We start from the raw sequence: 16,905 nt of genomic DNA on the forward strand, positions 1-16,905 counted from the left end.
TGCTGGTTTGGGGGGCCTGTGATTTCGTACAGCATCAGCGAGTGCATTTCTCTTTTAGCTTCTAAAGAAAAGACGCACCTATTTCTAGGACTCCAGGTTTAGGGGGGGTAGGGGAGGAGAGGAGGAAGATAGCGTCTGCCTTTAGAAGCTGCAGCGTTTCTTCATTGGAGCTACCGGAGCAGGATTCTGCGACCCTGGGGCGGTATCCTTTCCTAAGTTGGGCTGTTGCTTTACATCCTCAACATCAGCTTTTGTTTCACCATCCCGGCCCCAAACTGTTCTTCCTCTTTTGATTGTTTTGTAGTTGGACATCTTTGAATCCCATCCTTACTGGCCTTGTGTCCTGCATCCCGAACCTCCGTTAATTAAAAAATAGTGACTGCATTATTTTTTTTAACCTGCCACTTTGATTAGGTCACCTTTCTTTGCAGTCCGTCATTCTTTCTAAGAGTCTTCCTTATAATTTTATGACCACGCCAGCTTCCAGACGACTTCCATTGCACTACACGATCTCCCATCCAGAGTGTTTGCTTCCTACTTCTGCACCTCCTTCCAGGTCATAGTTTGGTTAGTTGCTTCGTTGGTTTCTTCCAGGAGATCTGGAAATTTCTCCTATAGGCTGTCATCGAGATCCATACAACCTCTGCACTTGTCCTTTGCTGATATTCTTCCCATTTTTTGCCACCGAATAGGCACAGCCATTTCAAATGCCAAAGCTTTTAAGGTACAATGTGGCAAGAATTTCTGATACAATCTTCGTACAGTTATTTTGGGACAGAGTTACCGTAATTTAGAGCTGTACTGTTTGGTATAGTAGCCAGTCGCCATAGGTAGCTATTGAGCATTTGAAATAGGCTAGATGTGCTCCGAGTGTACAATACACACCAGACTTTGGAGACATAGTATTAAAAAACGTAAAACATCTCACTAATAACTTTTATAGTAACGTTGAATTGATAATATTTTGGACATTGGTTAAGTAGAATATTATTAAAGTTAATTTCATCCCTTTCTTTACTTTTTTAATGTGACTACTAGAAAATTTTAAATTACTTATGTAGTTTATATTATATTTCTCTTGGACAGGATTGTGATTTTAAGTGATTTAAATGTCATTTCTGTTTCCCCTTATTTCCACTCCATATTCAAAGGACACAGCTAATTCTCTTGAGCCTCTGGGGTTATTAAAGGAAGTGGGTATTTAGGGCTCTAATCTAGACTCTTTGGGATCAAGCGGTGGTACCTAAATTGTGTTTTGACCATCTCTTTTTTATTTTCACCCCAAATTCACTAGAACTAGAATCTGTTTCTGAACATGCAGTCCTTTGCCCTCGTACCTTAATCCTGTCCTCAGAATATCTGTTTAAGCAATTCTAAAACTTGTCTATTGTGGACATTTGTCGTTTCTGATAGGCTTTCCAAACCAATTATCTAGTACCCATTGTTCCTTCAGTACTTAAGTGTGCGAAGCCTAATAGTCTTTCCTAAATTAACTTTTCAGTTAAAAATACTGTTTTGCTGCTCAAGTGGTGGCCTAAGTGCTCGTAACTTCTCACAGAAATTGTATTTGAGTCCTGTATGATATACTGGTGGAGATCACCTTTTAAACCAACCATATGATACATGTTTTTGAAAATGAGAAATTATTCTTAAAATATAATAATTTTGTTCACAATGAACACTTTTATATAATTGCTTTTCAAAATGTAGTGCATCTTGTATTGATATAGACTGCTTCTCAGCTAAAGGGCACAGTAGAAACATGTCCTCCTGGAGGTTTCCATTCATTATTAGCTTTTTCCCTTGTAGATTTTCCTTTAAGTAGTGCATTTGTATTAATTGTGGAGAAATGAGAAAACATAGCTATTTAGATAATTAGCATATTATTTTAATGATATCTCAGGAAATCAGAAATTAGATGTTAGCAATTACAGAGATATTAGAGATAGTGCACTTTATTGTATACGTAAGTCAATCATTGTTTTTCTTTATAACTGAAATCAGTACTTTGATCACCCTCCTGCTTTCCTGATCTGCTTATTCCAAAGTTTTGTGTGGTTTTGAGATGTTACTGGAAATAGTGATTTGTCTTAAAGTTGACTGCAACCCTTGTATATGAAAGATTTTTAAAAATATTATACCAATAGTTATTAAATTTTAATAGGTCCAATTCAAGAATTAAAGTTTGCCCTTTTGCTCTCTTCTTTTGGATTTGCTTGACAGTTTGTAGACACTCAAAGACTTTCGCCTTTTTGTAATGTTTTTCAAATGGTGGAGGTTCATATGTTAGATGTGGATGTGGGCTTTTAAGAAATTAATTATTAATATATTAACATTTGTATTTCAGAATTTTCCTGACTCCTTGAACATGAGCCCCACACAATGGGACTTCCCTGTGGAATTATGTTGTCGGCCTATGGCTTTTGTTACTCTCACGGGCCTGGATGTGGTTTATAATGCTGTCCATCGAGCTGTCTGGGATGCTTTCTGTGCCAATCGGAGGGCTGATCGGGTACCGATTTCTTTCAAGGTGCTCCCAGGTGACCATGAGTATCCCAAATGTAGACCCAAGGTAATGACATTATGATTGCAAGGGGACTCTCCTTCTCCCTCTGTCTCTTTCTTTGTGTGTGTGTATCTTTTTTGTTTGTATATCTGTGCAGGAAAACCCCTGAGTTTATCAAGGATATGGTTACAGTGGTGCATGAAGAAAACTCCAGATGTTTTCTTGTATGTAATATACTACAGGTGTATCTAATAATCCCTTTTTTGTTTATCCCAGAAGAATAATTACTTTATAATTATTAAGCTTTCTATTCTATGAGCCTAGGTTTTCCATTTTTTATTTGTTGTTAAAAAGAGACCCCAAGGCTCCATAATTTTAACAAAGGCCTCTCTAAAAGGAAGGTCTCACATTCCCCACTCACCATTGCCAGTATCATTATAAAATCCATAGTCTCTGCAGTTTGGTTTGATTTCACAAACATATTTTGAGCACTTGCTTTGGTTTAGAGTACCTGGAACTATGCAACAGGCTGGTGATAGAAATTTAAATAATACATGCTCTCTGTCCTTGATGAGTTCTACATAAACTAAAACAGTTTATTCAGTGTGGAATAGGAGGGGTATTAAGTTCAAAACTGACTTCTAGAATGAACATCATGGTAGAGACTCTGATTTACTTAGAAAAAAAATACTTAGAATGGTGATAGTATGAATTAATAATAGCAACTCATACACGTATATTGTTTATTATGTCAGTTTGCTTTTTTTTTTTTAATTTTTTATGTTATGTGTATTTTTTTCACAATTTTTATTTATTTATTTATTTTTATTTATGGTTGTGTTGGGTCTTCGCTTCTGTGCGAGGGCTTTCTCTAGTTGTGGCAAGTGGGGGCCACTCTTCATCGCGGTGCACGGGCCTCTCACTATCGCGGCCTCTCTTGTTGCGGAGCACAGGCTCCAGACGCGCAGGCTCAGTAATTGTGGCTCACGGGCCCAGCTGCTCCGCGGCATGTGGGATCTTCCCAGACCAGGGCGCGAACCCGTGTCCCCTGCATTGGCAGGCAAATTCTCAACCACTGCGCCACCAGGGAAGCCCCAAGTTTGCTTTTTAAGAAAGTATGTACATTGACTGATTTGTCATTTATTGTAATCTTTTCAGGTTGGTCTGAAAGTCAGTTAATAAGACACATTGATCAAAATAAACTGCCTACTTTTTTTCCCCCCTAGAGCAATGTTTCTGACAGACTGGTCTTTGGACCAAGTATATCATCACCTGGGGTGTTTATTAAGCATGTAATACTGGCTGTCCTCAGTTAAACTCGGGGGAGGGTAGGACCTGTAGATTTGGTCACCTGCTGATTCTTTTGCATGTGTTTGAGACTCACACAGCAGAGACACAGTTTCATATATCCAGCCCTAGGAACTGTGAGCTTTCTCTGAAACTGTGGGAGCAATAGCACCCCTGGGTCTTACACACTGTTTTTAATGTGGTGTTTGTGTCAAGGAAGACCAGTGGCCCGGCACGACTCACCCCTTTCCTCCTGGATTCATTCTTCAGAATTCTCATTTTCCTCCTCCTGGTTCTTTCTTGAGTTCCCAAGGTGTTTTGTGTCAGATTTCCTTCCTGTCCTCTCTTTCCTCACGTGGAATAACCATTGGACCAGAGTGAACTGGAGTAGTCTGGCCAGTGCAGGTGCTTTGGGTGTAATTTGAGATTTCACCCGGGTTCTTCAGGGCATCCCCTCCCCACGACGTGGCACTTAGCGCTGACCCCCAGTGACTGCCCTTATGCTTCTGTATTTAAGAATTGTCCTTCATTTTTTTCTTTCACCCGCAAGTGAGGTGTAATGCCATCCTGGTGACATGACTTTGAAGCAGATGAAGCCATATTGGGTTTTAGAGAATATTTGAGCAGTTTTTACAAGAACAGAACCTGGGATGGTGAGGAATATAAATAAGTAGAATTTATTGGGAAAAGGGCTGTTTATTTCCAGGGTATTTGAAAGCCTTGACATCATTAGAAATGCTTTGACTTTGGTCAGTCTTTGAATGGAAATGGTACTGGCTTCAGGGTTGAGATTCCACCTCCAGTACTTGCTAGCTCTTACCTGATCTCTGTAAGCCTGAATGTCCTCATCTTAAAAATGCGGCGTGTGTATATTGAATGAGATAAATACAGAGGAAGTGCCTGCACTCCATAACAGGTGATTGCTGCTGCTCTTGTTGTCAAAATACCTCTTTTCAACTTTGGCTAATGTTTGCAGAGAACTTCGTATGAATGGTACATTCCCAAAGGGATCCTGAAGACAGGCTGGATGAATAAGCATCTGAATCTGGTGCCAGCCCTGGTGGTCGTGTTCTACGAACTGGACTGGGATGAGCCCCAGTGGAAAGAAAAGCAGTCTGAGTGCGCGACCAGAGTGGAAATAGTTAGGTATGGTCCCGTTGGTCAGGCTGACTGTGTTGCGTCAAACTCACATCTGGGGTTTACTGACATTTATCGAAGGCAGCTGAGTGCCGTTAAGACTGCAGTAGTCATTTGGGGATCACTGGCCTCCAGTGAAACCTGTTCACTTCCAACAGGTAACCTTAATATTAACTTAAGGAATGGTAAGCAATGTGAAGAAATTTCTAAGACAAATTGACCTGAATTTCCAGATGCTTTTTCTTGCATTTATAATTTTTTTGGGGGGGAGATACAGTGATTTGCTATTTAGTCTCATAAAACACTTTTTGCTTTATCACCATTTATTTCAAAGTAAGTCTTTTGGATGACTACTCTAATATATCACTATAAAGAAATAAGTTGTAGTGTAACTTTTACATTGAAGTATATGTTAAACTTTTGCCTTTAAAGCAGATTTTTGTAAGGAACAGAAGCTTGATCTGAGATTATACTTTTAGAATTTAAATCATTGTGGCATGTATGTTTCTTTGTATGTAGCAAAAGAGTTCCCCCAATCTTGGGGTTTTTAAGTTGCAATTTGTCTTTCTTTGAATTGTCAAGCTTGTATTTTATGTAGTCTTGAATACATGTTTTAAGTTAAAACAGTTTAATTACTTAACTAATTTTATTGTTATTTTTCCACTGCAGGCAGAGTTTACAAGGGAGAAACACAAAAGTTGCAGTGGTTCTGATTCAGAAGAAAACCCCTTTGCCCCCAGGTAGCAAAAGGTTAATTAATAACTAATGGATTGGTTTATCCCTCCAATTCTTATTACCAGGAGGCATAGTTGTTTTTTTTTTTTTTTTGTATTTAATATATCTTATTATATTTAATGGTGGCATTTTTAAAGGAGACGTAGTTTTGTGAACTTGCTGGAAATATTTTTATATAATATGATACGAAAATTCATAACAGATTTTTTTCTACCAATTGTTTCAGTGACCAAGAATCTATTTGTGTCTCTCTTTATTTACTGTGATATATTTCCTACAGGGAAAGTGAAATTCAATGTAATGAGATTACCTTGGACTTCTTAGTTACTCAACATTTTTTGAGTCCTTCCACACTTCCAGGCATCTTTGTTTGAATATCAGTGAAGTCTGGGTCTCATTTGCCTATCTTCCTTAGAAATTGTCTTTTTGTCACAGTCTTAAAATATAATTATTAATCACTTTATTTCATGCTAATGGGATAGAAACTCTTGGTGTAACAAAGGTGGTACCTTCTAATAAATCTTTAATAAAACTGATAGAAACTAATCTGTTAGCAAAGGTAGATTTAAAGTACAGCCAGACACTTTTCTGGTATCGTCCTGGATAAATATCTTACCAAGCTTTTCTCTTTCCAATCTTTGTCCCTTTTTCTAATCTAAACATATAATTTTAAAAAAGCCTTTATAGTCAGTGAAGGCAGACACATTAGCTATCCCTTTTGTCCAGCAAATAATCTGTGTCTTTTAACAACTTTCTTGCAGGTCAATACCTTTCCCTAGAATTTGCTTAGTCCAGCAATAAATCTAACTGAATATTTCCCCACAGAAGCATATTAAATTAATATTTTAACACTGTATAAACTTATAAAATAATGTAAACCATATAAATGAATAAGTGCAATTTTGACATTATTTTCTGACACATGTTTAAGTAATCAAGTTGATCAAAAGAAAATGTAAGATGAAACGTACATAAAAATGTCTATAAATATCAATAAAATATACACTTTCTGATTGTGAGGTTATGACATTCAACAACAGATTATGGTCTAAGCCAAACATAACGGAAAAAAAAGACTATTTTCAGGGAAAATGTACATATACATTATTAAATGCTAAAACTTTATAAATCCTCCCGATCCAGAATTGCTAGCAGATGCTGGGTTTTGAATTCAGAATGATAAAAGTCTCATCCAGATTGATCATGATTGTAGTCTTAATTTAAAATTTTAACATGTAAGATTATACTTGAATTATTATTGCCTCTTTTCTTTTTTTTTTTTAACATCCAAATCTGATTTATTTGATCAAAAATTTGTCCAAATGGAAGATTCCAGATTATCCTAAATACTGCTTAGTATTATTACTGCCATACATGTTCTTATTACCAGGAGGCAGTTTTTAATGTTGAAATCTTTCATGCATTCAGTTATGGGAAATATGGTGTGTTAACTTTAAAAAATACCAATAATGCATGAGTAAATGCTTATCGTAAAAATTAAAAACATTAAAGAGTGCAAATCTTCTCAGGTCCTGCTCCCTAGTTCCCCTTACCTCCAGGGAGGCACGTGTCAATTGACAAAAGAGTTATTCACTTGATTTTTAAAAAAGAAGGTTTTTTGCTTATCTGAGATCTATTTGAAATTATATTCCTTATGTAATATTTTTTTCTTAATTTGCAATAGAGCAAAGAAAAATGCTGTAGGATTTCTAGTTTCCTGTAAGAAAATGTCCTGGTTTCAAGTGCGTATTTATTCTACCGTCTCAGACTTTAGAAGCCAAAATACTTTTTTTGTTTCTATCTTGAAACTTGAAGCATCTTAAATAGTTTTGGAAACAACTTTCATGAACTATTGCTTCCATTTTTAGTTACGGTTTTGAAACAATTAAGCGGTATATCTGTTGGCATTACTTGGCCTATCTTGGCCTAGTAGAAAATTCCACAGTGTTCTCCTAACAGATACGTACTGTGTAACTTCTAAGCACCCCACAGAGCTCTCAAGGATTCCAGGGGTCTTATAGACGTGGTGAAAAGTGGTTTGGGTTTTTTTTCTTAATTATATTGTACTGATTTGGGGAAATATCCATTTAGAAAAAATGCATTAATTATTTTCTCTCTTTATGGCACTTGTTGTCAACAGGAGAAGATGTCATTGCTTCAGAAAGGGCTGCAGCCTTGTGCAATGCGTGTGAACTCTCGGGGAAGTCTTTGTTTGTACTGCCCCATACGGACCACCTTGTGGGTTATATTATAAGGTAAATAACCTAGAATATATACTGAATTTTTAAAGTTTTGACTATTCCATTTTATTTCATTTTTTTACATATTTTTCTTAGATGTATTTCAACCCTTTGCAGCTTCAGAACTCTGTTCTATTCTGAGGAGGAAGAACCTTGAAGTTCAATCCTTATCTGACTTTGAATTCAGCTTTCTTTCATGCCCTAAGAAGATACTTCTGATATGTACTTATTTTCACAAACAGAACTTTGAGTTGTTTATCCATCTCTGGGCAAATTTGCTTGGTTCCCCTGTAATCTCATAGTTATAGAATGAAGCAGGATTTAATTTATACAAATGTTATTTCCACCTCATTTGCCAGTTCTCATTTTTGGTCCTTTTCCCATTATTTTCCTTAATCTTTAAACCCTAAATGTCACAGTCACAAAAGATAATCGAATCTAATTGAGTATTAGATATCTGTTTTTTTCGTACTTATAAAATTGTAAAATAATAGGAGATTATTAGTGATTACCTAATTTTTACAAATTACAAGAAAGTTATTTTTATCAGTTATTTCTTAGATTGTAAAATTTTAAATGGCTTTTGGTGGGTCTTCTTTTTAGATTTTTTTATCTAAAAATTTAGCTTATATTTTGCTTTACTTTTTATCTTAATCATGAAGTAAAGCAGACATTATCTCTGTCAGGATTTTACTTTCAGGTCTTATGATTCTTGAAAACACTTTGGTTTAAAATAACGTCAGTGTTTGAATGTTGGTCTTTTTTAACAGATTAGAAAACGCCTTTTATGAACATGCACAGACTTATTACTACACTGAAATTAGAAGAGTGAAATCTCATAAAGAATTTTTGAATAAAACAACACACCAGGTATGTGTCTTTTCCTAAAGAAGGAAATAATAGCAGCATTCTAGAGTAGATTATTCATCATTGATTATTTCTGAGGAGATGATTTAATGTCTTTAATACTTCGATGTTTTTTAAATGGCTTCTGTGATTTTGAAGGTTTTTTTTAAAGCTTTTAAAAGCTATTTTGTCTTTTGTCATCTTTGCCTTTAAAGCTCTTGAAGATAGATTTTGGTAGCCTTCTTAACTACACTTGTTTACTGGAATAATTCTTGAACTTTAATTTTGGATATTTTCCTTCATACTTTTAGGTCTCCTCTTAAACATTATTGTAATTTTTACATTTTTAAGAGAATATGTGTAATAATGATATTTTTTTTCCATTCTTCTTTTCAGCTTTTATTTGTTAGACATCAGTTCAAAATAGCTTTCTTCAGTGAGTTGAAACAAGATACACAAAATGCTCTGAAGTAAGTTTCTAACAGTTGTCAAATTTAATTTTTCTTTACGTTAACAATAACATAGTAGTGGCAATTTCTGAATCTCAACCAAACTTTAATTTTAAAATGTTTATGTTGGTTAGAGTCAGGTCTGTAATATTCACTTTAATTTTTCTAGTTAAATGGAATATATTTGAGTTTTTTAAAAAATATATCCATTTTATTATCAGAAGTAAATTTTATAGTGTCAGAAAGCTTTCTGGTGTAATTTAATTAAATTTCATGATCTAAAGAAACATATTAAAATTTTTCCCATTGTGTTACCTACTTCTTATTTGTATACTCAGTAAAATCCTTGTGTTAAGACTGATTTTCAAAGTTTAATGTGTATTAAACATTATCTGAATCAGACTGAATTTCTTAAGGTGTATAGTACATTTTTTCAATTCAACTATGATTTTATTTTAATTAATTTTTTTTTAGTTTATAATACCTGCCAGTTGCATCATTTTTCATTCTTTTTAAATTTTATTTATTTATTTATTTTTTGGCTGCATTGGGTCTTCGTTGCTGCACACAGACTTTTCTCTAGTCGCGGTGAGCGGGGGCTGCTCTTCGTTGCAGTGCGCGGGCTTCTCATTGCAGTGGCTCCTCTTGTTGCGGAGCACGGGCTCTAGGCATGCAGGCTTCAGTAGTTGCGGCACGCGGGCTCAATAGTTGTGGTGCACGGGCTTAGTTGCTCCGCAGCATGTGGGATCTTCCCTGACCAGGGCTCAAACCTGTGTCCCCTGCATTGGCAGGCAGATTCTTAACCACTGCGCCACCAGGGAAGTCCCATTTTTCATTCTAAGGCTCTGCTTAGAGCTTTGAAGAGTAGTTGCAGATGTGTTGGCAGTGGTTAGGCATTTTATCCCTTTGCTTTTATTTTACTAAACACAATTTAATAAAACATCTCTTTCTAGCTTTAACTCAGTTTTTTAAGATTAACAGTGCCAGTGTAGCAAAAGGATAAAAACCAGCTATATATCCTAAAATTGGGGAGAGGCTAAATATACATGGGAGGGTGGAACAGAGAAATAAATAAGTCTGTCATTCAGAGGAACATTGCAGAAAACTTCTCTCTTTTGTTGCTAATGAGGTGCTAAGCACCAAATTGTGTTCTGTAAATCTCAACAACTTCATATAGTTTTAGTTGGTTTTAATGTAGTTCATTTTCTATCCGTGGTATTAGTGAAACACCCTCAATTCCAATTCTGTTCAAACACAGTTCTGGAAAGAAAAATGTTACATGGAGAAGTTAGGAGCAAACACTTTTCTTTGGAGAAGACTGAGATTTTCTCATTACCTTCCATCTTCTATCAGACTTTCCTTTCTCACACTATTCTCTCCTTCAGCGCTAGCTGCCCTGAGGGCATCCCCACTGCAGCCCATACCCGAGACCAGTGATACCCATTTCAGTTGTGGAGATACTTGGGTTTAAAGCTGTTGACCCATCTCTGTCTTGATAGCACCTTCTTTGCTAATACAATTTCTGTTTGTTTGAGAAGCTCAACATGGTACTTTTAAAAAATACTAATTTTTTTTAACAGAATGTTAATTTTGTCATGTAACTCTGGACACTTTTCCACTTTACTTTCATTTTGCAACTGAATTCCTATCAGTTATAGGCAGATGTTAATGACAGCAGTGTACAGTGGTTCTGTTCTTGGTGAAAAGTCATTGATTCCTCCCACACATAATGAACCAATATATCATTTTACAGGACATCAGAGATTGTTATGTATATGTTATTATTGAGCTGTTGAGTGCTAAGAAATGTTGAGTAAATATTGTTTCTGTTATTTCTAATAATTTTGCTCTTAGGAATCTTTACTTAAAATTAATTTATATCATAATTAACTACCTTCCCCATGTTTATATTAGGAATTACAGGACCGCCTATAATCTTGTACATGAATTGAGAGCCCATGAAACTAATATTCTGGAAATTAAGACCATGGCAGGATTTATAAACTACAAGGTAATAATTCTACTTCCAAATAAACAAAATTTGGCTTTAAATATTGGAGTATCTTTTTAAAGTTTGGAAATCCAGATGACTCACTTGCTCTGAAAAGTGAGTATTTGATGAATTATGCTATGCTGTTTTATGTCCTTTATCTCAAGGAGCACCCTGGTTCTTAGCAGCCTAATTGTAATGCTTGGTTTTGAGCTATGGTCCCAGAGTTCTCATTTAGAGGAGTTTTATCTTTGTAAAACTCCTTGAGGAGGGTCTTTTGTTTGTTTTTAAGTGGGTGCAGGAGGGAGTGAGAAGAAAGCTGCCTACAGTATTGAATTTTAGAAGCTGCAACTTAATTAGAACTGGGTAAGCCTTCCTTGGTTTAATGGCCAGCCATAGAAAAGGTGTACCTATTCCTCTTAGAGAAAACTTTTATATCTGTTATGTGAGCATTTTAAGGTTGTATATGGTAGAAATAGACACCCGCAGAAGGTAGATGAGGCTTTTTGTTTTGCTTTTAATCTTTCCACACTCATCTTTTAAAGAGGCTGGCACTGGGTTAGTGATGTAAGGGCAGAGGGACACTTTGTTCACTGCTTGTGTAAGTGTAAATTAGTACAACTTCTATAGAGGCTATTTTTGCAATGACAGTGCAGATTTAAAGTAGATATTCCTTTTGACCTAGCAATTCCATTTTGGGAAATTTATCCCACGTATGTGCTAAGACTTGCAAATCACATATGTAAGGATATTTATTGCCTCTTGTAATAGGAAAAGGTTGGAAACAACCCCACAATAACTGACTGGTCAATATAAATTATAACTCCAAACAACGAAATATTATACAACTATCAAGAATGAAGCAGCTCCATGCATTGAAATGGAATGATATCCAAGATATATTGTTAGGTGAAAAAAGTAAGGCACAAAGCAGCATATTTAGTGTGATGCTATTTGTATAAAAATAATAGTTTATTTGTAAATGCACATACACACTTGTCTGTGCACAGAATGTATCACCAAATGTATGCTGGGAGCTGGTTGCCTCTAGAGAGGGAAATTGGATGGCTGAGGGACAGGGATGGATGAGAGATTTAACTTTTCATGTATTCCCTTATACCTAAAAAAATAAAATTAAAAGTGGTAATAAGCATGTGGAAATAAATTTAGGCTTTGTTTCTTCTTTCTTTTTCATTTACCCTACATACATATAGATTATTACTTTGAAATAACATCCCAGATAATTTTTCAAGAATTTCTGTAATCCTTGTTTGATATGGAAGCTACTGTGCTCTAATTGTTCTACAAAAAATCTTTAGCTTTCTGACAGTTCTAAAACTGAAAGTTAATCTGTCCTTTCTCAGTTACCTGTTGGAAATATTTCATTTTTGCCCGTCTTTATGCTCTTCATTGGGTTTAATATTTCTTTATTCTATACTTTAAAAAACTTTGTAACGTATAGAATAGATTCATTACAAATAGTGAACAATTTTATTTCATTAATCAAAGGGACATAACCTCTGTTTTTAGCATAACCTTTCTAATAGAGAAAATCAGTTCTGTTGCACTTCAATTCTATTGAACTTCAGAGAAGGAAATTCCATACTCTTTAAAGTTAGTCTCAATTTTTATATATTTTTAAATGAATACGCCTTTTGACTTTGGTTTTCTTCTTTACTTTGGGGTTGATTTTACACCTTCCAGATCTGTAGGCTGTGTTTTCAGCACAACACCCCACTGGATGCAATTGCTCAGTTCCGAAAGCACATCGACTTGTGTAAGAAAAAAATCGGAAGTGCAGAGTTGTCTTTTGAGCATGCTGCATGGATGTCTAAACAGTATGTTTTAAGTTGTATTTTCAGAATGTTTTTTAAACAAATACTTGGGGTTTGGAGGAATGGAGTTAGCATGGACTTTGGTTCTAAATCGAACTAAGATTTTTGTCAGTAAGTAGGTTTTTAATGATCCACCATAAGTATGTTCCCAGTAATGGTAGATACTGATTCATACAGTTTCTTAATGGAAATTAGCTAGTTCCTGGGACCGTCTCTTTCATTCAATATATATATATCAAGTTTCCACCATGTGTCTAGATACCGAGAATATAGCAGTGAATATACAGTATCCCTACTGACATGGAACTTGCTCTCTGAGACTGATGACTAAGAATTGCTAAAATGAAAATTTTCCCAGAAACATGGATGTATTTGAGTGGTGGGAACTATGTTGACATCTGGCCTGATGGTATATTTGTAAAGACCTGCTAACACAGAAGAGTTGACTTAAAGAATTTTTCTGTAACCTACGATTAGTGTGTGTTAGTGTTTACAAAGAAATCCCCACAATTAATAGTTCAGCAGTAGCATTATTTTGATACAGTCTGCTGAGGTTATGGTTCCAGGATGAATAACTACTAGAAGTAAGCTGCTTTTTCTTTCCTTTTTCTTTTTAATTCCATTTTTTTATTTCTTGATTTTTTTTTTTTTCTTTAAGATTCCAGGCCTTTGGAGATTTATTTGATGAAGCTATCAAGTTGGGGTTGACAGCTATTCAAACTCAGAATCCTGGTTTCTATTACCAGCAGGCAGCATACTATGCCCAGGAGCGGAAACAGCTTACGAAAACCCTCTGTAACCACGAAGTAAGTCACTGACTCCTGTATTATCTGGCATTTAGGAAATCTATTAACCTTCTCTTGAAAGAAGATAATACTGATTGGTGTTGATAATTTTTTCCAAGCCTTTGCATGTAACAAGTTTTTATCTTTTATATTTTCAGGAATTACGATTATTTTCAGTTTTAGCCTGAGTACTCTATTTTCACCTGTGAATTAAGCAGAAGTTTTTCTTTGAAGAACTGATTTATGATTAGCAATAAGTCAGTGATTTAGAGGAGAGAAAGTTACTTTAAAATAAAAGCCACAGTTTAGTCCATGCCATACTGTAAATCCATTGTTTTGTTTCTGTGATCACTGCTAGAGTTTGAAGGACACTGAGAAATGTGCTTTATTTTGACCCACTGGAGAGCATAACGTTGGCCTTCTTTCTCTTCCTGGGGTTCTCCTCTATGGAAAACTCTAAAGAATCTATTTGAGGATGTTAACTGCATATTTTCTTAAACCTGACATTTCATTTTGCCTTTCTCTTGGATGATTATATTTAAATACGAGTTTCCCGTAAGCACCTTTAAAATAAGAACATAGTGTGTGTATATAGATAGAGATATTTACATTCACATAGTTATATCAGTTTATTTTCACTTGAAACCTCAGATTTCTTCTCTGAAGATAGGTGAATTTTAGGAGCCGGTAAGGGAATCCTGGAAACAGGAAGTCACGGCTGCCGTTGCTTCCCGCCTCGTGGTGTCTCAGAGTTCTCTGTGAAGAGTGTGGCTCACGTCACCTATCAAGCAAACCCCAAACCTCCTCAGTGCGACACCGTTCCCCCCACCTTCCTTGCTCAGAGTCACAGTGAAGCGGCGCCTGGCTCCAGAGGCCTGGCCAGGTTGGGGAATGGAGCTCTGGCCCAAAGGCTGTGCAGGGGTGCGATGTCTTGAACCTTAAGGTAGTTTATTCTGATTTCTGCCTGAAGGCTCTTTCATCGGCCACCTGCCAAAGGAGTAGTGCACAAAGGAGACTGTCTCAGAGCCCCATGGAAAAGGCTATACCAGGCTCTGCTTCAAATAGGACACACCTACTGCTTCATAGGGAATATGAGGATGTTTCCCTAGCAATACCTGAAGATTCTTCTGTGTAGAAACAAGAGACCTGAAGTGATCTCAAAATACATGAGAAATACATCTACACGTGGAACTGCTCCTACAGAACACCCACTGAACGCTGGCAGAAGACGTCAGACCTCCCAAAAGGGAACAGACGCCCTCAGGGGACCTACATGCAGAGGCGGGTCCAAATCCAAAGCTGAACCCCGGGAGCTGTAGGAACAAAGAAGAGAAAGGGAAATCTCTCCCAGCAGCCTCAGAAGCAGCGGATTAAAGCTCCACAAACAACTTGATGTGCCTGCATCTGTTGAATACCTGAATAGACAACGAATCATCCCAAATTTAGGAGATGGACTTTGGGAGCAGGATATATTAACTTTTCCCCTTTTCCTTTTTTTTGTGAGTGTAGATGTGTATGCTTCTGGGTGAGATTTTGTCTGTATAGCTTTGCTCTCACCGTTAGTCCTAGGGTTAGGTCCGTCCGTTTTTTTTGTTTGTTTGTTTTTTTTTTTTTTTTTTGGCTTAAAAATTTTTTTTTTCCCTAATAAATGTTTTCTTAATAATTTTTTCCTTATTTTCTATTTTTAAAAAAAATTTTTAATAAGTTTTTTCATATTTTTTATTTTAAAAAATTAAAAAATTTTTTTTCTTAATAAATTTCTTCTAAATAATTTTTTTCTTATTTTTAGTATAAAAAATTAATAAATCTATTTTTAAAAATTAAAAAAAATTTTTTTTCTTAATAAATTTACTCTTAATAATTTTTTTCTTATTTTTTATTATAATTGCTTTATTTTATTTTATTTTATCCTCTTTTTTTCTTTCTTTCCATTTTTTCTCCCTTTTATTCTGAGCCGTGTGGATGAAAGGCTCTTGGTGCTCCAGCCAGGCATCAGGGCTGTGCCTCTGAGGTGGGAGAGCCAACTTCAGGACACTGGTCCACAAGAGACCTCCCAGCTCCACGTAATACCAAACGGCGAAAATCTCTCACAGATCTCCATCTCAACATCAAGACCCAGCTTCACTCAACGACCAGCAAGCTACAGTGCTGGACACCCTATGCCAAACAACTAGCAAGAGAGGAACACAGCCCCATCCATTAACAGAGAGGCTGCCTAAAATCATAATAAGGCCACAGACACCCCAAAACACACCACCAGACGTGGACGAACCCACCAGAAAGACAACATCCAGCCTCATCCACCAGAACACAGGCACTAGTTCCCTCCACCAGGAAACCTACACAACCCACTGAACCAACCTTAGCCACTGGGGACAGATACCAAAAACAACGGGAACTACGAACCTGCAGCCTGTGAAAAGGAGACCCCAAGCACAGTAAGATAAGCAAAATGAGAAGACAGAAAAACACACAGCAGATGAAGGAGCAGGGTCAAAACACACCAGACCTAACAAATGAAGAGGAAATAGGTAGTCTACCTGAAAAAGAATTCAGAATAATGATAGTAAGGATGATCCAAAGTCTTGGAAATAGAATAGACAAAATGCAAGAAACATTTAACAAGGACGTAGAAGAACTAAAGAGGAACCAAGAAACGATGACAAGCACAATAAATGAAATTAAAAATACTCTAGAAGGGATCAATAGCAGAATAACTGAGGCAGAAGAACGGATAAGTGACCTGGAAGATAAAATGGTGGAAATAACTACTGCAGACCAGAATAAAGAAAAAAGAATGAAAAGAACTGAGGACAGTCTCAGAGACCTCTGGGACAACATTAAACGCACCAACATTCGAATTATAGGGGTCCCAGAAGAAGAAGAGAAAAAGAAAGGGACTGAGAAAATATTTGAAGAGATTATAGTTGAAAACTTCCCTAATATGGGAAAGGAAATAGTTAATCAAGTCCTGGAAGCACAGAGAGTCCCATACAGGATAAATCCAAGGAGAAACACACCAAGACACATATTAATCAAACTATCAAAAATTAAATATAAAGAAAACATATTAAAAGCAGCAAGGGAAAAACAAC

The 16,905-nt window shown here is 36.1% G+C and overlaps 1 protein-coding gene across 1 annotated transcript in view; it reads left to right on the top strand.

Moving 5' to 3' along the window:
- The window catches only part of TRAPPC11 (trafficking protein particle complex subunit 11), a 48,141-nt gene that overhangs the window by 229 nt on the left and 31,007 nt on the right, over positions 1 to 16,905 (top strand). Inside the window, exons 2-10 of the mRNA XM_061177560.1 lie at positions 2,348 to 2,572; positions 4,770 to 4,939; positions 5,600 to 5,670; positions 7,806 to 7,920; positions 8,676 to 8,775; positions 9,148 to 9,221; positions 11,115 to 11,211; positions 12,895 to 13,028; positions 13,684 to 13,831. Of these exons, the coding sequence (XP_061033543.1) occupies positions 2,369 to 2,572; positions 4,770 to 4,939; positions 5,600 to 5,670; positions 7,806 to 7,920; positions 8,676 to 8,775; positions 9,148 to 9,221; positions 11,115 to 11,211; positions 12,895 to 13,028; positions 13,684 to 13,831 (1,113 nt within the window). The 5' untranslated portion in view covers positions 2,348 to 2,368. The remainder of the gene's footprint in view (positions 1 to 2,347; positions 2,573 to 4,769; positions 4,940 to 5,599; positions 5,671 to 7,805; positions 7,921 to 8,675; positions 8,776 to 9,147; positions 9,222 to 11,114; positions 11,212 to 12,894; positions 13,029 to 13,683; positions 13,832 to 16,905) is intronic.

This window comes from Eubalaena glacialis, chromosome 20, assembly GCF_028564815.1.
Source record: "Eubalaena glacialis isolate mEubGla1 chromosome 20, mEubGla1.1.hap2.+ XY, whole genome shotgun sequence".
Classification (NCBI taxonomy): domain Eukaryota; kingdom Metazoa; phylum Chordata; class Mammalia; order Artiodactyla; family Balaenidae; genus Eubalaena; species Eubalaena glacialis.